This window comes from Hylobates moloch, unplaced genomic scaffold (genome assembly GCF_009828535.3).
Source record: "Hylobates moloch isolate HMO894 unplaced genomic scaffold, HMol_V3 SCAFFOLD_2, whole genome shotgun sequence".
Lineage (NCBI taxonomy): Eukaryota > Metazoa > Chordata > Mammalia > Primates > Hylobatidae > Hylobates > Hylobates moloch.
The window spans coordinates 175,499,133-175,524,065 of NW_026652277.1; the positions used below are offsets into that span (position 1 = coordinate 175,499,133).

The 24,933-nt window shown below is 38.5% G+C and overlaps 1 protein-coding gene across 10 annotated transcripts in view; it reads left to right on the top strand.

The window, feature by feature from the left end:
• Nucleotides 1-38: 38 nt before the first annotated feature.
• AFDN (afadin, adherens junction formation factor) overlaps nucleotides 39-24,933 on the top strand; it is a 146,774-nt gene continuing 121,879 nt past the window's right edge. For all 10 annotated transcript variants that reach the window (XM_058435686.1, XM_032162496.2, XM_058435687.1 and 7 more), the window contains exon 1: nucleotides 39-369. In XM_058435686.1, coding sequence (XP_058291669.1) covers nucleotides 265-369 — 105 coding nt within the window. In that variant the 5' untranslated portion in view covers nucleotides 39-264. The remainder of the gene's footprint in view (nucleotides 370-24,933) is intronic.

Below are 24,933 nucleotides of genomic sequence, written 5' to 3' on the forward strand. Positions count from 1 at the left end.
CACGGCAGCAGGCGGGGCGCGGGCGGGTGCGGGCGCCGGGCGCACACCGGCCGGCGGGGCTGAGGCGGCGCGACGCGGACTGAGCCCCAGGCGGAGGCCAAGTCGGAGGACGCGGCGCGGGCGCGGAGGCGGAGGCGGAGGCAGCCGCGGAGGCGGAGGCGGCCGGCGGGGGGTGGCGAGGGGCGCCGGGCCCCCGCGGACCTGTCGTCCTCGGCCCGTCCTCCGGCCCCGGCCCCGCGCGCCTGAGGAGGCGCGGCCGGGACCATGTCGGCGGGCGGCCGTGACGAGGAGCGGCGGAAGCTGGCCGACATCATCCACCACTGGAACGCCAACCGGCTGGACCTATTCGAGATCAGCCAGCCGACCGAGGTGAGCGCCGCCGGGCGCGGGGCCTGCGCGACCCCCGCCCGCCGCGCCGCGCCCCGCCCCTCCCCCCCTGCCGCCGCCCGCCAGCCGCGGACCCGCCCTCCCCTCCCCCTCCCCCCACTCCTCCCCTTCTCTCCCCTCCCCCTCCCCCAGGCCCACCGCGGGCCCCACAGTCCCCCGCAGTCCCCGTCCCCCTGCCGCGGTGTATCCCGGGGTCGCGCGGGCCGAGCGGGGGCTGGCGGGGCGCGGCAGTCACCTGTTCCCCTCTCCGGCCGCTCACCTGGTGGCTCACCTGGGCCGCCGCCCCCACCCTCGCGAGCGTGACGCGGCCCCGGTCTCATCCCCGGCGGCGCGGGGGGCGCGGTGGCGCGCGGGGTCGGCGCCCTCCACCTGCAGCCCGGTTGTGGCTCGCGGCGCCCCTTCGCCGTGGCCGGGATGGAGCCTGTGACGCGCGCTGTGCTTCGGGTTCATAAACTTGCAGGCTGCCAGCTGGGAGGGGAACGGCAGTATCACAAAGTTCGGGAGGTGCGGGCTCCCTGATGGCACAGGCCCGGAGTCGGACTCCTCCGAGGAAAGGCGCGTCTTCTCCACCTTCGGGGCCGCGAGGAAGGGCCCTCTGCGGCGGCCTCTGCCCGGAGGGAGGCGCCGGCCCCGGGCTGGCTCCCTGAGAGGAGGAGGAAATCACGCTCGCTCCTGGTCTGGTAACAATGGGGGTTGTTTATAACAAAGCTGCTGAAAGCGTTCCGAGCAGCTTTTAAAAAAATGTTTGAGTCCAAGTCCACTAGGAAGGGCTCTGGAGAGGGGAGGGAGGTGAAGGGTCAGGGAGCAACCCTGTAAATCGCTCCGCAGGGGTCGGTTCCGCGCTCTGTTCATTCGGTGGCTGCACAGACTTTAACAGCATAAAAAACATTTCGCTCAATATTTGTGCCCGTTTAGGAAATCATTTTAATAGCGTCTATTTTTGATTTGTTGTAATAGGTGGTTTATAGTTAATACTAGCTGTAAAATACTGGCTCCTAGGCAACAAAACATGTTTGGCAAATTTCAACATTCTTATGAAATTTAATCCTTTTATCATTAAATTCCACTTTATATTTTTGAGAAAATTTGACTATTGTTTCTCTGACTTCTTGAGTTTTTACCAGTCATGGGAAGGACCCTATTTCTTCTGTCTTCATCTGTACCTGTGACTGCACTTGACGTGGGTAGCTAGCCGTTTGTCTTAATCCTTAGTTGAATACTGACACACGTCATTAGGCTCAGGTTGCCAATTTGAGCATAGATGTTATGTTAAGTTACTCCTGATTCATTCATCTTCTGTAATGATTTTATGAGTTAGGTTCTAGTAAGCGAGTTAGTACTATGTACTTGTGCTCCTTCATAGTATATCTTTAGAAAGGTGACATGATAATTTAGTTTCAGGATTATGTTTTCTTTCAGAATAATGAATTAATTTTTCTTTTTATCACAAGATTAAAAAAATTGACCATAAAACATTTTCTTGGTGTGTAGTTTTTTTTTGTTTGTTTGTTTGGATGATTTTTTTTTTTTTTTTTTTGAGAGATTTCTCAAGTCTGGTGGAAAGGAATCTTTTTTCAGTTTAATAAAGAGAATTCAGCTTTTTGGGATTTCGAATTGAGTTAGTATTTTAAAAAGTCTCAAATCAGAAACGTTATAGTTCATTGATTTAATTAAATTCTATTTTAAGCACTCAATTGAAGCTTTTTATTTCTTAGTGATATGACTAGTTTTTAAAATTGGCCTGTCATTTGGAAAGCTATTTTTTCAGTTATACTGTAGGTGAAAGTTTGCTTTGTACATACATTGAAGCAAAACAAGAATTGAAGGACTTGGAAAAAAAGATGATATATTCCATTTCTTAAATTTTCTCCCTACTTATATCTGAACATTTCTAATTTTAGAAATTATTCTTCAGAATTGTATTAGAAGCCTTTCATAATGAAATGAATTGGTTTTTAAGAATGTCCATATATTGATTTTTTAGCTTTTTCACTGTATAGTGGCTGGCTTACATTTCTATTTTGTTTTCTCGAGAACCTTCCTGTACTATTAAATTTATTATGGTCCTAGTTAAACTTTGCATTTAACATATTGTATCTTTTATTATGATGTAGGTAAACTTAATATGAGTAATTCTCTCAGCCAGTATTTCAAGGCCAACAGTTTCAATTTGCCTTGTCTAAGCTCGTGTGAATTTTTTTTTTTTAACCATCTAATGATTATTTTTACTCTATTTGGTCATCACAAGTCCAATTTTGTAGTTTTCTGCAAGAACAGAAGCATTGTACTGGTCCTTATCAGATGTTCAGTAAATGTTGAACAAATTCACTGCAGGAATTGATTTGTAGAAATAAGATTTAAGCCTTGTATTTATTTACTTGGGTATTCTTTTTATGTGTGTGAGAGTATAGTTGTGGGTTTTCTTTTGTTTGTTTGGTTTTTTTTGGTACGGTGATAAGTATCTGTTTTCAAATTTTATAACTTCATTAATCATCTATGATTGGTGGTTTCAGGCAGCTTTGATAACCACTGATAATTTTGTGGTTTCTGTGTTTAGGAAGATGATAAACTTGGTTCTTTGGATTACATTCTTTTTTTAAGAAAATTAGAGTTATGTTTTAACATCATCCTGGCTAAGTTTGCTTTTTCCTTTGTATTCACATTTGTGTGTAAAAGAAGGGCTTACAAAGAATAAGTAGGCTATCACGAGTATTTTTCAGGCTCTTTGTCACTTGGATCCTAGATTCGTTTGGAATTTGTAAAATGAGAGTTGATCTAAACCTGATGATGTTATTTTATAACCAGGAGATTGATGCTAAGCTAACTTAATGTCTTGATTACTATGAAAAGCTGTAGCTCACGGAAACTCCTTACAGTATGTATAGTCCCTCCTTTGCTTATTTTTAATGTTACGGCTTGTTTTCTTTTAGGGATTCCTGAATAATTATGGCAGCAGAGTCCTTTTAATCTTTCCTGTCACCTCCTCAGAAGAGGGCTTCTCTGGTTATCCAAAGGTCTCCCTGTTGGTTTTAACTTACCATGACTTGTCATTGCCATTGGTATGTCTGTCTCCCTCTTATTACATGAAGGCAAGAGTGTAGAATTTTCTTGAATAGTTGTTCTGTGTATTGCATGGTAGGGGCTCAATAAATATTGTGTGGAAAGAATGTCGAATATGGCCTTCATTGTATATACCTTTATTCATGACAAAATATGGGATATATGCTTTCTAAAAATTTAGTGAAGAGTGTTTATTAGGCCAGTGAGTATTTATGTTTTCATGTCTTATTCTTAGTTTTGCAAGAAGCTTACACTTAAATGCAGAAATTATGCTAGGTAATTGACTATTTCGCTTCATGAGATACTTCTTAAAGTCATTTATTTTTTATTGGATTTATTGTCTCCTTCTTGCCCTGATGGTAAAAATAACCCAGAATTTAGGTGGACACCTACATATGCTTTATTACAGGTGAATACATTACATTTTAATACTCTGATTAATCAAGAAGTAATGTGGTGATTCATGTTTTCCAGAGATCTGTGTAAGAAATAACTTTGTCAGCAGAGATAGAGTAGGAAGTCTTCAGGTGAAGTGGTAATAATTGCATAACTTATAGCTACATCTATATTCCAGACTAATATTTAGCTTGTGAGTATGCTTTATCATACAACGGAACTATATTTGAAACTTTTTTTTTTTTTTTTTGAGTCAGAGTCTCACTCTCTCACCCAGGCTGGAGTGCAGTGGTGCGATCTCAGCTCATTGCAACATCCACCTTCCAGGTTCAAGTGATTCTTGTGCCTCAGCTACCTGAGTAGCTGGGATTACAAGCATGTGCCACAACATCTGGCTAGCTTTTGTATTTTTAGTAGAGACAGGCTTTTGCCATGTTGGCCAGGCTGGTCTGGAACTCCTGGCCTGAGGTGATCTGCCTGGCCTCCCAAAGTCCTGGGATTACAGGCGTGAGCCACTGTGCCTGGCTGTCAATAGTTGTATTTTTAAATATTGGTACTGCTGAAAATCTGTTTCTGGTGACTGATGTTTTAATGAGATGGTTGATTGCCAATGATGTATTTTTAGTATTTATAGGCATCTCTATTTTTTATTTTTGATAAGTTGAATCTCATTGGTGGTTATAAGCTTTTAAAATCTTTTATTTCCTTTAATAACTGGTTGTTGTATGTTTGATTCAGTGTTTTCTTGTGAGTCTGAGGGACAGCTCTTATCTAACAGTGTTGAGTCATCTTAAGTTGAAACTACATCTAGGCTAGTTTCAATTTGCTATCCTCCTGCCAGTGAAAAATAATTTTATTTTACATAATTTGCAGACCTGATGGAAAGTAAGTGTTATAACTATAGACTTTTATAACACTATCAAACTGTGATTGTGGTTAAATTAATAGTGGCAGAATAGCAGAAGTGGGTCTTTCATATTCTTGAGAAACAGGGATCATAAATGATCAGGATATGATACCAAATTGGTGGGAAGCTTAAGAAACGTTTATGATTGTCATTAAGGATTTGATTGAGCAATTGTAGTGTATAAAGCATTATTTCTAGGTGTTGGTTAATCTGGTGGCATAGACTAATTTGTTTATAAACAGTTTTACCAGACTTGAATTTTGGTGTAATGTCAGACAGTATGTACTAATAAGTAGTATAGCATTTATTTTGATATAAACATGTTTATTATAAATAAAATGTATATGCAGGTAGCAGTTATTGAACATAAGAGACTGAACTTCTCAGTTGAAAATTATTTTCAGATTAGATTGAGTCTTGATTTCTGCTGTTGTTCAAATGTTTGCTATTTCTGTTAGTTTTCTGGCTGATTGTGTATAGGATATACCCATTCACCTTGTAGATACTTAAGACAGGGATCAAATGTATCTGTCTGACCTACATTTACACTTGTAAGTTGGATACTAAGCAGTGTGCCAAATCCCACAGACCCTTTAACCAGTTCTGGGCATGTCAGAGTTGGCTAACGCTGATGTGCTGATAGGGCCTGAAAAATCTACTGGTGGGCTTCCAGTTCGTGTCTCCGTATGTAGGAATTCGTAGCAGGTGTGTGCATGTTCCAAAAATTGTACCGTCTTTGTTCATGAGTAGAAGATTTTTCTGAACATTTCTCGTTGTGTGTAACTGGGCTAAAGAGGTGGCAAGGGAGATCTTTGCCTAGCTCAAGTTATCTGGTCGAGATTTCATTCTAGCAACCATAAAAACATAAAATTCACTAATCATTTTGACGTATGTGATTGACCAAAACCATATTAGAATTTAATTTAGAAAGTGAATGTGCTTAATAAAGTGAGAATAAGCATATAGAGAGGTGGTTCAAATATAAGCAGGAAGGTGTTTTCCAGTATGTTTCCAAAAGTAAAGGATAATTTGAAGTTTTATACTTACAAATTTATGCATGTATGTCATGAGTGAAACTCTTTTGAGGAACTGAAATGGAATAGTTTACTATGGCTGGAAGAGAGCCAAAATTTTTGTGCTTTTGCTCACAAGAAATTTAATGTAAAAATTGTATGGCTTACAGAAAATAAGAAACGTCAATCTTGGTTGCACATGTTTACATTTTGCTATGTTTTTAGGCTGAATATACACAACTTGCTTTACCTTGTAAGCGTCACTCCTTTCTAGTTAAGAGTGGCCATGTGGAACCCTGTGAGTGCAAGTGGGCACTATTAATAATTATACCAGGACAACAGCCATAAACTGGAGTTGTTTCCTTTAACTCTAGGTGTGAACAGGGTGGACTTGCTGGCACTGTTTTTGCAGTTTCTGCAGTTTCAAACTTCCTGAAGTTTATTAGTGCCTGATTGACCTAGGCTGACAGGACAAGACCATTTTCACAGAATATTCAGACTTTTTTGTGTGTGTTTTAAAAACCATCTTCCTCTTTGGTAGGGTGGAAGCAGGCTGAAAAGTACATATTGCAGTTGAGGTTAGCTCTAGTCTAGCTCTGCCACTGACTTTAGTAACAACAGCATGCTAGGTTGTTTCCAAATTAGGAAGTCGTGCCTTGCCTCCTAAAACTCCACCTGAAAGTGCCTTTGATTTTCAGAATAGAGGAAAGATTGACCCAACATTATGATCCTTGAAAAAAATGCTCATTTGTTTCTGTTGTTTGGGGGGTGTTTTATTGGCTGAGTGGTGCAGTGGGCTGTTTTATTCAGAATTCTAGCAAGTTCTCTTGCTTGATTTCATACATGTTCTATTAAAGGAAAATCAGGCGGTTTCTGCTTTTTGCAGACTTAAAACTTTTGGTTCTTCCAAGAATTTACTTTCTCTTTATTCTTGTTTGCTCATAGTGGTACTTTCCATTGTGGTCTACTTATTATTCTAGTTCCTGATTTTTTTATAGGAGAACCAACACAAATTCTGTCATTTTTTTCACTGTTACCAGCTTTTGGTACTGAGATTTGAGATTGCCAGTTTCACTCCTCTTCTTTGACTTTGGTTCTGTATGTTAAGTAGAGAAAATGAAATGGGAGTAACAATATGGTCACTCTCAGACACTATCCACAATTTTAACAACATTGTATTTTTAAGTTTCATAATCTCTTATAAACATGCTTAGTATAAAATTCATAGATTGAGAAAATATCTTTCAAATACATTATTTTAAATATTGTTATTGTTATCCAAATAAAATTCCGAGTGCTGCAGACTCCTAGATGCTCATGCAGTATACCATGATTTTACATAGGTTGCAAAGAACATTTGTTTTTCAATAATATGCTTTTACACGAGCTTTTTAGTGAGTTATTAGGTTACATTACATTTTTTACATTAATTTCATTGGGAAAAACTTGGAATTTTTTTTAAATTTTTTATTTCTGTAGGTTTTGGGGGAACAGGAGGTATGTGGTTACTTGAGTAAGTTCTTTAGTGGTGATTTGTGAGATTTTAGTGCACCCATCACCCTAGCAGTGTACACTGAACGCATTTAGTAGTCTTATCTCTCACCCTCTTCCCACCCTTTTCCCCGAGTCCCCAAAGTCCATCGTGTCATTCTTATGCCTTTGTATCCTCATTGAGTGCTCGCACTTAGGTGTGAGAACATGTGTTTGGTTTTCCATTCTTGAGTTACTTCACTTAGAATAATAGTCTCCAGTCCCATCCAGGTTGCTGTGAATGCCATTAATTGGAATGATTTTTGTTGTTGTTGTTGTTTCGGTTTTTTTTTTTTTTTTTTTTTTGGATAGGTATAAAACGTGATAGATGGAACAGTGGACTACATCTTGAATAACAAGTCATGGTGCGTCGCACCATGAAAACACCCCTCCTGCCACCCATGGAACGATTCTTTTTAAGAGGCATTGGGAATAAAATCAGTTGTGTCAAGGATTCTAGTTTGAGCTTACTTTATTTTCATTTCTGCTATCCTCCTTTGGAAGATTCTTTTAAATACTTTTCGTACTGTACACGGTGGCTCATCCCTGTAATCCCAGCATTTTGAGAGGCCAAGGCAGGAGTATTGCTTGAGCCCAAAAGTTTGTGACCAGTCTGGGCAACACAGTGAGATCCCGTCTCTACCAAAATTAAAAAAAAAATTAACAAGCAGGGTGGCACATACCTGTGTTCCCAGCTTCTTGGGAGGCTGAGGCAGGACGATTGCTTGAGCCCAGGAGGTCAAGGCTGCAGTGAGCTGTGAAGGAGCCACTGCACTGCACTGCAGCCTGGGTGACAGAGTGAGACCCTGTCTCAAAAAAAAAAAAAAACACATTTGTCTGCCTTGCACTTTGAATGGTTCTTTTACTCACGTGTGATTTTCTTCCCTCGTGTTGATTATTAGGAAAATATTGATTCACTGAGTTATGCAAATCTACTAAATGTTGATAAATTTCCTTAAACAATATCAAAATGTTAACCTTTGTTAATATCACCACTGATCTCATCAGAAAAATTGTAAGTATAGGGAAGCCTTCAGACTCTCATTAGTGGATACAGGTTTTTTAAAAATTTTCATTTCAGAGCTCAAATTTTATTATTGACATCACTGTCATAGGCAGCACTTGAAGAGATAAGCTTGCGTTATTCATTTTTGACAAAGTGTCTGTCAAATATCTAAGCCTAAATAAGCATAGTTGTTCTTTCAGTTAAAAAAAATGATGTTCCATGAAAGAAGTGACCAATTCACAACTTAAACAATTGCTCATATACTTTTTTTTTGAGACAGCCATCAAGTTGTGGTATGCAGAAGTAGAAGGGCTTTATGTATGCCTCCCATTTTGGCACATAATTGAACGAACAAACATGTACTCAATTTTCAAGGAAATCAGTCATTTTTTTCTGTCGTAGCAAAGACATTCTTAAGTGAAACTGGCTTTGAAAAAAGTTTGCATTGTAGTAAAAAATACGTTTTGTATATAGTGCATTTTGGTGCTACTGCCTTGATTTGGTGCTAAGGTGCCATCAGCTATACTCATCATTGCTTTGACCATTCATGCAAATTCCAACAAAATGAGAAAGGCTAATACTGTCAAAATATTAAGAAAATAGTTTTGATCTCACAGATGACCTGAAAGGGTCTCAGAGAACCTTGGGGATTCATGGACTGCAGTTTATGAGCTGCTGCCCTAGAATGTTTAGTGATGAGTTTTAGGGCTGACTTAAAAAATATGTGTGTTCTAAGGTAGATATTGTGGTGTTTTCCAAGTAAGGCTATAATATAAACGTATAATATTTAAAATGTAAACATAGGGCTCATTATTATGGAAGTATACATTTCAACATATTTATTTTACTCATTATACATTTTCTGTATTTATAAATGCCTCCTTTTAATTTTTAGTTATCAGTGCTAAGATGCACACATTTACATTTTTGTTACTTGAGAATACTGGCCACAAGCTATTAGAGTGATGACCATCAAGTTTTATTATTTGAGTTCACTCGGGATGTGACCTAAGCCACACCTACTTATGGGACATTTTCAAGTTCTACTTATAGATCTTATAGTTCAGGGAGCAGTGGCGTCTCATGTATTCAGCACAATGTGGAGTTATGCTGTTGTTTAATGTGGCTTAGGCCTTCTGGCACTTGTCTGCCCCTTCAGTCTCCGTCTCCCAAATATGAACTCTTGAGTTAGCCAACCGTCGGCTGTGTAAGGACGTCTTTTTCTCCTACTACGTTTAGTTGTGTTTTCCCTTGGCTTATTTCCTGAGAAACAGACACACAAACACAGACGGTATTTTATGTTCTAAGACCAATCATGCACATATGGATTTTTAATACTTCAAAATAATATGTGGATATATTAAAAAAATACGTGCAGCAAAAACAAAATATCAGAGTACTGCATTTATATTTAAGATTAGCATCACTTAAGATTAGTTTTATTTCTACTTAGTTGCACCTTGTTTCGCACAAAATATATTGTGTTGTTAATTTATGGATGAGTGCAAATGCATTTTGAGTTTTTGAGTCACCCATTTAGTTATTATAGATAGCATTACTTAACTATTATGGTGCTACACAATCTTTAACCATTTAGAGAATCATGCTTATTAGCAAACATTGTTTTAATTTATCAGAACGATATAATACAGATAAAAAATCCTAGTTGGTGAATATATGAATTTGTAATGGTTCTTTTGTAAATCAGCTAAGCTTTTGCTTATTCAGAACTCTGCCAGGAGTACCATGGACAGTGTTTTTACTGAATTTAATGTTTATGACCTCAAATATTTAAAAATGTGTTTTTAATTTAAGATTGGCAAAGGTGACTTCAGTGAGTTCATGGTACAATTAATGTGGTTTTTGTGCCAAACTTGCTGATTTTAATTTATACAAAATTAATTTTATTACCTTCATGACATTGTTTTGAGAATATGAAGGACAGTGAAATTAAGACTAGTAAATCAGGAAAAACATTAAAAAACATTTATGATATTTTATGGCTGATTTTTAATGTATATTCTTGAAAATGTGATTAGACATGAAGGAGCTAGTATGTTTGATTCACTATAGTAAGATACATTTAAAAAATATTTGCTTCTTTCCATTATTCAAATATGCTTATTTTAGAGCATTTGGAAAATACAAACAGAAATAAAGGTAACAAATTACCCAGCGTTCTGCCATCTGAAGAAATGAGTTGCTTTTCAGGCTTTTTTTTTTTTTTTTAACATTTTATTTTATTTTGGAAAAAAGTTTGTGTGTATGTTTAGCGGTATCTGCTTATTAGTTGTTTGCATCTTTAGTACTGAATCGTGTTTCTTAACCAGCCATGCCTCTGTCAGGAATCTAGTTTTTAAAGTCACCTAAGTTATTCTGATAGTAATTGTAATACATCACATGTAGTGAACATATGTGATATATACCTGACATTAGTGTAAATGCTTTGTGTATGTTATCTTTTTACGTTCTCCTGTGAGGTATGTCCTTTTGCTGTTCCCATTTCTGGATGAAGAATCCAAGGCACAAGGAGATTAAATAACTTGCTTAAGGGTATGCAAAACTAGTAAGCCACAGAGCAGTGATTGGAACCCAGATCCTCTGACTCTGGAACCTTCTCTTAAGCACTATGTTTGTAAAATCCAAAAATTTAAGGTCACTGCAATGAAACCAGTGTTTGGAAGTTTTATAGGAAAATAATTTCTAAGTAGAAAATTTAGGACATAATTTTCAGGAAGAACCACAGGCATAATGTAATAAAACATCTCTTCTGTTTTATTTGGATCATGTACTTATGTGCATATATATGTATTTCATACATAAATACATGATGTATTGATTTTCATCTAGACTTTTTAAAGCCCTATTATAATTTTATCATTGTGATAGTAGATTCTGTGTTTTGTAGCCAAGGTGACACATGCCATATTTTATTTTGTAACTATATACAAACCTTGTATCTTATATAGCAGCCAGAAATTGGAATATGAGTGAGGAGTTCAGTGAAGAAGTCTTGATAGCTTCACTGATTACTTTCTTAGGCCTATAGGAAAGAAAGGAGGTCAAGACCTACCCAAGGTTCAGATGCCTTTTTGACAGCATTGGCTGTGATGCCGCATTTGTGGAGATCGTTGTGCCTGCCCATGCCATCTCGCCATCTCGCTTAGTCGCTGTCTTCTTACTGGGCGTCCTCTTGGTACTGCCCTGCCTGATTTTGCTCTGGATGTTGCCCTGGCCCTTCCCTGGTCTGTGCTTAGCCATTAAACAACAAACAAAATGTGTTTATTCTGTGACTTTTGGAGACTCTGGTTCTCCTTACTGCCATCACTCAGTTAATTTTGTGTCATAAAGCTTTATTTACACATTAACTAGCAATTTTTCCCCAGATAACATTCGAATTTTAACAATCTTTGAGAGGTTATTCTTTATCACTAACAGTTCCTCAACATCTATTGAACAAATACTTGCATTTCCAAATGAAAAGGGGGAATCTCAGACACAGCGGCCTGTTGTACCTTCTTACATCCTACAGCCCGTCTTCTCTGGTGATGAGCCTTGGTTTTTTTTTCTTGTAAGAAACAATGAATCTTGGCGAGTAGCCCTGGAGGAGGTTTCTAGTAGGAAGTTAGGAATATTTTTCTTTCATGAATCGTGGGCGCTCTGAATATTTGATTTTAAGAACCACATGTTAGCCTACCTGATTTTGTGATGAGAATAAACTAAGACTACTCACTCTGCTAGTGTTGTAAGATGCTTAGATGCAGGTAACTTCCGTTGCTCACCCATTATATTTTCCTTATTTGTATTGGTTTAATGTAGCATTTGCCTTTAGATTCTTGTGGCCAATATTCTTGCATAAAATATAATTTAACTTCAAAAACTTTTTTTTTAACCAAGTGGCACCCAACCATGAAGTGCTACCTGTTTATAATTTGTGTACCTGCTGAACAGTAGCTTCTGATAAATCAGTAATGTTAACATTTTATTAATGTAATGGCATCTTAGACATTTTATTTTAGTATGTAATTACAAATGCATGTGGATGGTATCACCAGCTTGATTTTTGAGAAACACTTTAGATTTTACGTTAAATGTAATGGAAATTATTGTTTTCATGAACTGATGCCTATGAACAGCAAATGTTTTGGAAATAGTTATGTGCCTATTTCATGGGCCGAGAAACATGGGAAATTGTTTCTGTTTACTTTTTTTTTTTTCCCAGTAATGGCTTAGCCCTATTAAAATTATGGACATTTAAACATTTTTCTTCAATTGTAGGGATTTGTCTGAGGATAATGTACTTATTCATTCAGACTGGTGTTTATTGAGAGCCTGTTAGGAGTCAGACTTTGTCAGAGATGAAGGAATGAAGTAATCTGTGATCTCAAGGGAGGAAATGAACAATTACCTAATGAGCTTGCTGTGCCTTAAGAAGAGGGAGCGGTAACTGGCACTGAGATCTGGGGCTTGAGGTTGACTCCTAGCCCTCCCACTCAGTACATGTGTTCCTTTCGGTCTCCATTTCCACGTTCACTCACTGAGTGGTCACCCACTATGTGTGGGTTTTGCTGAGCATGCGACACTTAATTGACACATGGTCTTTTTCTCAAAAACCTCCCATTTCAGTATGGGAGATAAATTGCGGAAAAATGGCAATAGTATGGTAAATGTTCTATTTAAGTGGTGGGAATCAGGCACATGTTTACAGACCAGAGTCTTTAGATGAGAAGGAATATTCTATGGGGAAGAGGAGACCGGCATTCCTGCAGCAGAGATGTATCCTCTTTGTACCCATTGTGTGTACACACTGTACTAGCACAGTGGTGCCATGCTGAGCAAGAAGAGCACTGCAGCTGCGGCAGAATCTCATTGTGGTGGAAGACAGGCATGGCAAGCAAGCAGAGTGTGTTCAGGGCAGTGAAGAGGGGAGACCTGGTAGGTAGCTCATGGGCGGTGGACCTTTCCAGGATTTGTCAAGTCAGGGAAGCTTAACTGAGTTCATTTTAGGAAGTGATGTTTATTCTGAATCCTGAAAAATTTGTAGGAAATAGCTGGGCAAAGGGGTAAGGCGTGAGACCTTATTTAAAAACATTCAATTTGGTTGAATCTGTGCACAGACGTGCGAATATGCAGGCCCATTTTGTGGCTTGCAGATTGTACTGTTCCTCGTTATTCACTGTCCTCCTTATAAGAGGATTATATGGCCTTTGCCCTTTTGACATCAAGTTTGACCATGTGACTTTCTTTGGCCAGTGACAGATACGGTTTCTGAGCAGAAGCTTGAAGTCCATTTCATGGTTCTGTCATTGCCTTTTTCTGTCATCCGTGCATTAGTGTGTCCCATACTGGGGCTCATTCTTGAACCATAGTACCAGAATGAAGATGACTAGATCAGAGCTCCAGCTACTCACAGAATGATATGTTATTGTGAGAAAGAAATACAGCTTTGTTGTAAGCTGCTAAGATCTTGGGGCCATGTGTTTTCATAGCATCATGTTGTGACTGAGAAGAGCACTATATGTGTGTCTGTGTGTACATGCAAGTATACATACTAGTTGGTTTGGGGCTGAGGAGCCAGTTGCCAGTTACGAAACCAAAGGTGTAAATCATGGTCAGTTCTTACGGGCCTTGTAAGCCAAGTTAAGAACATTCAAGATGAAAGAACTTGAGGAGGTTGACAGTTCAGATGGAGCTCTGGCAGCCAAGTCTGTGGAGTGAAGGGAGGGAAGTTAAAAACATTCGAGATGAAAGAATGTGAGGAAGTTTGCAGTTCAGATGGACCTCCGTGGCAGCTGAGTCTGTGAAGGGAGGGCACACTTGGAGGCAGGGCCTTCAGGCCATCCTGCGCTTGTGTCTGAGGTAAAGGCCTGAACTAAGGTAACAGGGAAGGAGAAAATGAAACTGAAGGAGGTAAACTGGAATTTGGAGACTGATGAGGAGAGAAAGGGAAACAGTCCAGGGAAACCCCAGTTTTTTGCTTGGCTACTTTGGGTAGGTGATGGTGTCATTAACCAGAATAAAAAATGTCAGTGGTAGATTAGATTTGAGTGGGGAAATAAAAAGTTCTCTTTGAGATATACCAAATTTGAGGTACTTGGATTTCCCAGAGGCATCCTACATAGGCACTTAGGAAGAGAGCCAGGGTATTCAGGGTGATTGTGGTAGGTAGCAGGTAGCCAAGGCATAGAGGAGACTACAAGGAAAAAGTTGTGTGAGGAGAGACAAGAACCTAGGACAGAAAGCCTGAGAACAAAATATCTTGTGGGCTGGGGAAGGGGGGAACTGGCTAAGTATACTGGAAGGGAATGGGCATGGAAGTCCAATACAGGAAAAAAAAATACTGTACAATGATGTCAGATCAGGAGAGGAAAGTTTAGAAAGTGTCACCTACTAAACTTTGTTTAGTCCTCCATGATCTTGCTTTAAAGTTTGTTAAATTGCATTTAATTTAATTTCTACTCTCTGATCTTGCTTCAAAGTTTTTTCGGTATCCTCTTAAATGCCCCCCTTCCTAGCATTCTGTAAAGATTCCTATTCTTTGATCATCTGTGATGTCCTTAATATATCAGTTAGAGTGTTTCAATTTATGTTGCTAATTTTTTTTTCTACTACTGGAAACATTTTTATAATTGTTATCTATTTTATTACTTCAAGAGCCCTCTGAATTCTCACCGATGCCTTTCTTCTTTTGAGATCTCATTCCTCTGGGACTTTGCAGCTGCCCTTTCATTCCTTCTCTCTTGCTTCCCTTCCTCTCTGTCGTTTCTTTGTACCTTCCATTCACTCGTCTTTGGGCTTTTCTCTTCTATTAAAAGGCACTCAAGTTTTGTTTTTTAATTAAAAAAAAACTTTGCTAAAGTTTTGTAACTCTTCATGTTTTGTCTCATCATTCATTCAACAAACATTTCTACTCCAGCTTACTGCAAGAATTATCCCTTTCCCCCATCTGCTCCTGACTCATTTAACCCTTGCCTTTCTTGCTTCTATCCCCAAAACACCGCTAGAACTGCCTTTCTTGGTAGCCTTGATTTCCTGATTACCAAAACCGGTTGCCCACTGTGGGACCATAAAAGGCTTTATTTACCACCCTTTTTTTTTCTTGGTAATGATACTAGCCTCTTTCTGGAGCTATTCTTTCCTTATCTCCCTTAGTTGACTCCATTTTGCTCATCTCTCAGGACAGTGTGTATTGTAATGCTGGATTCTTGATGTTCTTCTACTCATTCTCTCAATTAAAAAATGCCCCATAATTAAGTATGGGGCCACAATCCTGAGGTCAAGGAGGCACGTTGATAATGACTCTAGCTGATAATGACTCTAGCTGTGTATGCTTATTTAGCATTTATTGACTTCAAACTGTGTATGCTTATTTAGATATTTAAAAATTTGGCTGGCATTCCTGGGTCACAGGATCCTCTGCAAGATGGGTTGATGGAGGGCCTGATTTCATGGTAGCTGCGATTTACTGTGCTGTCTTCCTTCCTCTCCTCCACTAGAATGTATTATTTCACATACTTGGTTTCATCTCACTGTGTTGACGTATTGCTTTCATCACAGAATCTGGACTGCATATTTCTAGGTGAAGTAATCTAGGTGATGGTTTGCCTATACTAAAATCCAGTATTGATTTCCAATTTTAGATTGGCAGTCAATTGAGAATATTGCTCAGGAAATGCTGGCTGTTGCTGTTTTTCAAGTCCTCTGCCTTGGTGGTTGTCCTTAGCATCTCCAATAAAGTTTTATAAAAACACATGAGCTTTTAGTCATTTGCTACTATCTGTAAATAAAGGTCTAGAAAACAAAACTAAAACTATGTTTGATTTTGGTGGCCAGTCTTGGAAGAGAGGGATTGAGGAAATACGATAGTTAATGAGTAGTGGCATAGGATAGGGGAGGAAAATAAACTGAATCCTGGAGATTCAGTAGGAATCAAGTGCACTTGGGTAGCTGACAAAGTTGGGATTTGACTTATTGCTCCGGTATTCTCTCTCAGATTAGCCTCTGTGAAAATATTACCCCCACATCGTAAACTTGATTGGTCTCTTTGCTTCTAGTTCATTCTATACTCAAATGTTACATTAATTTCCCCAATATTTCATCACCTGGAGGACTCCAGACTGCTAAAATGCCCGTTTAGCAATTCCTGACCTCTTCTCCCTACAATATGAGAAGAAAAAGTGCTGTAGGGAAATCTACTTAAAGTCAAGGATGTGACAGTATTCCTCACTGAATTAAGCACTAAGTATAAGAGAGCTGTTTTATTCCTAAGATTGATGAATGGGCATTAGTAATTGTTAATGCACTTAAAAGGGTGTTGCACTAAACTTGAGCTCTTTGAGGACAGAGACCAGGCTGTGTGGTCTTCCAGAGGAGGACACGATGTGCACAGTGGATAATTGAAGAATGCATGCACTAAGACATTAAGGTTGATCGGTAAGGACATAACTGTCATACATAAACTCAGCACAGTAAAATTTGAAGTCTTTTATTTAAAGCTTTAGAAGTCTGGCCCCTTGCTGGGCTTGTGTTGATTTCTTTAGAAATTGGATAACTTACAGCAAAAATTTATTAAATATAAGTAGTTCATTGCAGATATTCATGATTTGGTAGTATATTGTAAGAAATAATAGATTTATTCTGAGAATATGCTGCTACTTTTCACCTGGTACTATAATCTGCTCATATAATTAGAACCTTTTGTGTTAACATTTCAATATCTGACTAAAGGAGAAACACCTTCCTGGGATAGTTAAGCTGTTGCAGACTAATGTAAGCTTTTTCAGGTGGGCAGTAACTGGCCTGTTTTACTCAAAGGGAAACTTAAGTTTTATAGCAAGAGATATGGAGAGCTTGTATTTATTAAGATTTATGTGGATTTAGTTCATGTTTTTTGAATTGAGTCTGTAGGGTAAATCTGAAGGTCTCCCTTTCACCTCTGAATTCTAGCTATCCAGACATAGCCACTGTAAGGAATTTTTACAGTGTGTCTTTCCCAGTTTTGCTCTTGTAGACTCAAAAATGTGTGTGTGTGTGTGTGTGTGTGTGTGTGTGTGTGTGTGTGTTTTGAGATGAGATCTTGCTGTTTTGGCTGAGGCTGGTGTCTTAAATCCTGGGCTCAAGCAATCCTGCCTCCCAAATAGCTGGGATTACAGGAATGCACCATTGTAGCACAGCTGTATTTGAATTTTATTTTACAAAAATTGGATCGTAGGATATATACTTTTCTGCAACATGCTTTATTAAAGAAATTCTCCCATATTTATATAAAACAAAAGTATGTATAAATATAATTCTGTCTTTTTAGTAGCTGTATAATCCATGTAGTAATCATTTTCTTAACTATTAATGAACACTATTTCCACAATACACTGTTCCAGTAATGCTGCTACGAACATTTTTATACACATGTCTTTCTATACTTGCGTATTTCCATAAAATAGATTCCTATGAGTGGAATTTGAGTCAAAGGCTATACTTATTGAAAATATTGATAGACTACCAAGTTATTATTCATAAGGCAGGGGGCCCTCCAGTTTATGCTGCCACTGTTGTGACTATGACCCTTTACCTAACACTGCATATTATGAATTAAACTTTTCAGTCTGACAGGTAAAAAGCAATGTGTCATTGGTTTTAAAATTTGTAATTCCTTATTCATTGTTGAGATTGAACATCCTTTTCTCTTTTATTTTTTTGAGACAGGGTCTCTACTCTGTCACTCAGGCTGAAGTGCAGTGGCGTCATCATAGCTCACTGTAGCCTCGACCTCCCAGGCTCAAATGATTCTCATGTCTCAGCCTCCTGAGTAGCTGGGGCTACAGGCATGTGCCACCATGCCCAGCTAATTTTTAAGAAATTTGTATAAAGATGTGGTCTTACTATGTTGCCCACACTGGTCTTGAACTCTTGGGCTCAAACGGTCTGCCTGCCTCGGGCCTCCCAAAATGCTGAGATTACAGGCATGAGCCACTGCACTTAGCAGGGCGTCTTTCATGAATGTTTCTTGCCATCTTTGTTTTCTTTCTATGCGAAGTGCTTGTTTTTCTGTCAAGAAATTTGTTTTATTCTCGTCAATTTTTATGGAAAATCCTTTTTAAATAAACATTTTGATGTTTTACTGTGTTTATAAGTAGTTTTTCCTACTCAGTCATTTTGGTCTTCTAATTTTATGGTATTTTTGCTGTTAAATGAATATTTCTTTTTTCTTTTCTTGCTTTTTTTAGACAGAGTTTTGCTCTTGTTGCTCAGGGTGGAGTGCAATGGCGTGATCTCGGCACACTGGCACCTCCGCCTCCCAGGTTCAAGCGATTCTCCTGCCTCAGTCTCCCTAGTAGCTGGGATTACAGGCAGATGGTATTTTTAGTAGAGACAGGGTTTCGCCATGTTGGTCAGGCTGCTTTCCAACTCCTGACCTCAGGTGATCCGTCTGCCTCGGCTTCCCAAAAGTGCTGGGATTACAGGCGTGAGCCACCACGCCTGGCCTAAATGAATATTTCTTAATGCTTTGTTTTCTTATTTTTAGGGGACTTGAAATTTAACTAAAAAGACTGAGTGAGTACTTATTTTTTAAAACCCAAAATATCTTAGTGTATTATTCTGTTTTTACACTAGTATAAAGAACTACCCAAGACCGGATAATTTATAAAGGAAAGAAGTTTAGTTGACTCACAGTTCCACATGGCTGGGGAGACCTCAGGAAACTTAACAATCATGACAGAAGACAAAGGAGAAGCAGGCACCTTCTTCACAAGGTGGCAGGAGAGAAGTGAGTGCAAGCAGGGGAAATGCCAGATGCTTATAAAACCATCAGATCTCCACTCACTGTCACAAGAACAGCATGGGGGAAACTGCCTCCATGATCCAATCACTTCCCTCCCTTGACATATGGGGATTATGATTCGAGATGAGATTTGGGTGGGGACACACAGCCAAACCATATCACTTGAGTTACAGCTGATAGCTTGGACCCCATTCCTTTTACATTTAGTAGGTACCAGTTTATCAGCGCTTGGGCAGTCTTTTTTTTTCCTTAAATGAGGTTCAAATCTATTAAACTATCACTGGACTGCATGGTATCGGAAGAAGCCTTGGATGTAGGTTTGTTAATGAGATCTTTAAATGTTGACTGGTTTAGATGTTTTAAGTCCCTAATTTTTAATATGACTACAAAAATACTAAAATAATTTTACTTCAGTGACATTGAGAAGATTCTCAAAATGAACTGTAGGGGTGTTTTTTTCTGTTTTGGGGATAAATGAACATAAACAAAACTCACCGAAAACCAGTGCGTGAATTTTTAAAAGTTCAAAAATAAGCCATGAGCTTTGTAGAAATTAGCCTTACCGATAGTTGTAAATAGTTAAGATTGTCTGATTACTTAAAACTTCTCATTAACTTTTTATTTGTTGTGATGTATATTTATGAAATGGCTTTTTTTTTCAGTTTATTTCCATAAACATCACAGTAAAGAAAATAATTGAAGATTGAAAAAAGTATAATATTAAAAAAAAAACCAAGTTTTTTTTTTCTGATGTATCTTAGAGAATCTTCTATGCGATTTGGGGGAGGAGTATAGGATGTCTAGGAAATGGCATTTTCAGGGGAGTTAATCTATTAGAAAAATCATAATTAAAACTCTGAGTTAGCAGAAATCAAATATTGTTTAATATAATTCGTCAACTGAATCTGCGTTGACATTCAATAATTGTATTATTGTTTTGCCAGTTTAGTTATTTGATTGATGCAAACCTGTCATGTATACAATAAAAAAAAATGAGGTATGTCTATACTCTGTCAGTTTAAGTTGTTTAATTTTAAAGATGAAAGTTAAATTTTAGAACCCTTTTCATTTGCTTTTTTACCTTAAGTGGGAGCAGCTTTTAACTTCACGAAAACCACTCTCCTCAAAGTCATTAAAGACTTTCATGCTGCCAAATCCAGTCGTTTCTTTATCTTCTGATGCAGCAGCAGTTGATCACATCTTCCATCAAATTCTTCCTTCACTTGGTCTTCAGGACTGGCCTATTGCCCTGACCTCAGGGTCTGATCCCAATACACACTCTTTTCTCCACTTATTCCCTAGGTGAAATATTTCATTTTTGTGGTTTTAAGTGCTAATATATTCCAAATTTACATCTCTAAGTTTGGCCCTTGTTCTGAACTTCAGCCCCATATAGCCAGTCCCTCAATGGATATCTCTACTTAGGTGCACTCTCGGCATCTCAAAGTGAGCCTGTCCAAAACTAAACTCTGATTTCCCACCACCGCACTCTCATCAGCACCGCACTCTCATCTGCTTCTTCTTCAGCCCTCTCCTAAGTCTTAGTGAACAGCCGCTTACTTTACCAGTTGCTCATGTCCACAGCCTGGCATTCTTCTGGATTCCTTTCTTCCTCTCAGACCATGATCACATCTAATCTTAGCAGCAGATTCTGTCAGCTCTACTTTCAAAATATTTTTATAATTTAACCACTTCTCACCATCTTTGCTTCTTACTACTGAATTAATCCAGGCTAACTTCATATCTCCCACCTGGGTTGTTCCAGTAACCTCTTAACTTAGTATTTCCGTTGTCTGCCTTTGCCCCCTTACAGTCTGTTTCCTACACAGACATACACTTCTAAACCTTAAGTTAAATAATGTAATGTTTCTATTCAGACTCCCCAGTTTTTTTTTTTTTTTTTTTTTTTTGAGAAGGAGTCTCGCTCTTTCACCCAGGCTGGAGTGCAGTGGCGCGATCTCGGCTCACTGCAGGCCCCGCACCCCGGGGTTCACGCCATTCTCCTGCCTCAGCCTCTCGTGTAGCTGGGACTACAGGCGCCCGCCACCTCGCCCGGCTAATTTTTTGTATCTTTAGTAGAGACGGGGTTTCACCGTGTTAGCCAGGATGGTCTCGATCTCCTGACCTCGTGATCTGCCCGCCTCGGCCTCCCAAAGTGCTGGGATTACAGGCATGAGCCACTGCGCCCGGCCAGACTCCCCAATTTTTTTTTAATCACTCAAAGTGTACATTGACCTACAAACCTTACTCCTAATACCTTTTTTTCGCTTTCTTGTTCTGCTATAGCCACAAGGGGTCTCCTTGCTATTTGTCAGTTATGCCAACCGGGATTCTGCCTGGGGTCTTAGTACTTGTTCCCTGGGCTTAGAATGTTGTTTCCTTAAAATTAGGCTTTGCTCAAGTATCCCAGAAGTCTTTGTTGATTTACCCTATGTGAAACTGTGGGGGCAGCACTTTGGTGAAACAGGAGCTCCTCCCTAAATGGCAAGCTTTTTGAAGACCTTGGCTTGAGTTTATTCGTAACTATCATGGTCACATTTCTTTGACAACATGTTCCATGCCTAGCAGTGATTCAGGCATTACAACCAGTCTCTTATTTCATTTGATTCCCACATCAGCAAAGGATATATTACTATTATTTATATTTCTTTTAGTTAAATAGCATCCAGAAAGTTTAAGGAATTAAGAGTTACAGACATAGCGAAAGGGATTTCTTTCTCCCTTTCTGCCTCCCCCAAGAAAACTACTGATGTGAAACTTCATATGAGTAGATATAGTTTATTTAACAGCTTTGCAGTATTCTGTTGTCCAAATAAATCATATTCTATCTCTATCCCTATCCAGAGATTAATAAATTGTGTATACTTTTCCACAGTTACAAATGTGGATTTAATGAACACTCTTGTCCGTGTTTTCTTCTGTACTGATGTAAAATTTTTGGGATGAATACCTAGAAGTGGAATATTTAGATTCAGATTTTTTAGGTCCTGCAAAATTGATCATTGAAATGGTTCTACCAATTTATATTCTAAATTTCAGTTTTCACCCTCCTCAGTATATTCAGATTTGTTGTGCTCTAAAGTATTTGAAATGATAATTTCAATTTGTTACCCTGATTTCTGTAAGTGAGCATGTTTTCATATGTTTATCTAGCCTTTACTTCCCTTTAATTGGATTTCTCTTTTTTACAGACTCAGCTGTGTATTAAACAGAATGTTCATTTTGTATTCTTTATTGTATAGTACAATGGTTACTGATTGTTTAGTCTGCCATATTGCTGTGGGTGTATTCCACCCTTATTTTTATACAGCAGGATGAGACGCAGTGCCGCATTGTGGTTGAAAGTGACTTGTTTCAAAATTGCCAGAGTATGAATTCTGGCCCACTGGTATTAGCTCTGTGAACATGGTCAACTTACTTGATCTTTCTTAGGCCCCATTTCTTCATCTGTAAGACAGGAACAGTAATAATACCTACCTTATGGGGTTGTTGTGAAAATTGGAGTAGATAACGCATAAAAAGTACTTAGCACAATGTTTAGCATAAGGCAGGCATTTATACTGTTGTTATTTGTAGTGCACTGTCATCATTACTATTTGTGTTTTTTTTCTTTCCCTTGATTTTATATGTTTATCTTTATATCATGTAATGTAATTTGTGGGGGAGGAGAGATTTCCAGCAACATGTTTAGGTTTAGTGTTGTATGTTCTAGGTTGACTGCATTCTTGTTTGTTGCTGTTTCTTATTTTGTGTTCAATTGTAGCTAGAAATGATAGTATCTTCTTCAAAAGTATCCTTGTATGAGATTTCTTGAACAGTGTAACGTTTTAAAAACTGAATCAGTGATTTTGAGGTTTTTGTTTCATGAAACTTTACACGTCTTACCATATTCTTATCATATTCTGTATCCTTGTCTTTGAGTTCATGCCTATTGTGTATTCCATTACTTACCTAAAGAATTTGTTCCAGAATGTACTTTTTAGAAATCTATATGTGTATGTGTTAGCCTAGGATATTTATTTAACAGTATAGAAGATTCTCAAAAACAGGAGTTGAAAATATTATTCTAGCGAACAGAGTGTTTCCATAACATTAAATTAGAATCTACTTCACTGATTGGTTCTTTTCACCATAATTCTGTTTTGCAAGGAGAATTAATTAAGAAAACTTAATTGAACAGTGAGCTAGTTTCGTTAGTGTCACTTCTGTGGAGGTTCTAGGTTCCTTTTGTAAGTTACTACTGATAAGAATCCTCCGAAACAGCTTGACCTCCTTTCAGAAGTCCCTGTGCTGATTTACACAGCTTACCTTTTTGTTTTTCTCATGCCTGGTACTAAGTGACATTCCAATCTGCTGTAGTCATTTGGTAATGCAAAGAGTGAAACTGGAAGGGTAGGCAGGAGGTACCGGTTGGCACCAAATATGCAGTTCAAGATCGCTCATGATACCAGGGAGAGAATGTCAAATACTTGAACCAGAACAACATATTGTTTTAGTTTGTAAAATTCCAGTTATAAGGCAGTAATAGTCATGTTACTCTCCGCCTCAAAATTATTTTGTTTCTCATTTGTTCTTTTCACCTCTGTCCCAACCATCTCTCATGGATGTATTTTGTGTGAAATGTGAAAGGTCTTAAGATAGTGGAGGCTTGAAAAAACTGCATGTGTTTTAAAATGTGCTTGTGTTTGTTTCTTAATGCAGTACTTTGAAGACATTTTAGGTTTAGGTAAGTTGCTTTAAGTTTTTTTTTCTTAATTGGAGTAGGTTGAGTGCTGTGAATTCAATTTTTAGTGTACTATAAAAAGATAGATGGAAGCACTTTGATTGTAGGAAGTTTCTTTGAATCACTTGCTATAGTTTCAGTGTTTACTTTGATGTGAAACTCACTGTAAATCCAAGTAAATGATGATCTACCAATGTTTGTGTATATAATTTGTATGGTACATTATCTTCATCGTTCAAATTTAGAACCTTCTTATTATGTCACATACTTAAAGAAGAATCTTAGTTGCAGATTCAAGATGAAGATTATAAAACATTTTCTTGGGTTTTCTTTCAGTATTATAATTTTGAGGCTGAATTTAAGAACATGGTTATTTTCTGTAGACACCAAAACATTTTATAATTTTATGTATAGGTTGATTTGGGTAGATCAGTTATATCATTGGAAATGATTTCAACTCTCAGAAATTGTATTTCAACAATATAGTTTGTGTGTGTGTGTGTGTGTGTGTGTGTGTGTGTGTGTGTGTGTGAGACAAAGTCTCTCTCTGTTGCCCATAGCTGGAGCTGATCTCGGCTCATTGCAACCTCTGCCTCCTGCGAGCGATTCTTCTGCCTCCTGCATTCAAGCCATTCTCCTACCCCAACCTCCTGCTGGGGTTACAGGCACCCACCACCACGCCCAGCTAATTTCAACAATAGAATTTTAAATATTTACAGTGCCATTCTGTTTTTTCTGCAAAGTTTGATGGTTTTCATTTTTCACATCATACATGCAGATCTTTAATATATACTCTGTTATTTTTTGCTTTTGTATTTAGTTTTGCTAGAGATAGGTTTTTTATACACACACATATACACAAACACACACTTTTCTTTTTTTAACTTTTAGGTTCGGGGTACATCTGCAGGATATGCAGGTTTGTTACATAGCTAAATGTATGTCATAGGAGTTTGTTGTACTGATTATTTTATCAGCCAGGTATTAAGCCTAGTATCCATTAGATATTTTTTTCTGATCTTCTTTCTTCTTCCACCCTCCATCCTCCAATAGGTCCCAATGTGTTGTTCGCCTCTATGCACACCCACCTTTTAAACTAGTTCTTGTGTAAGTGTAGGCACTTGAGAATTT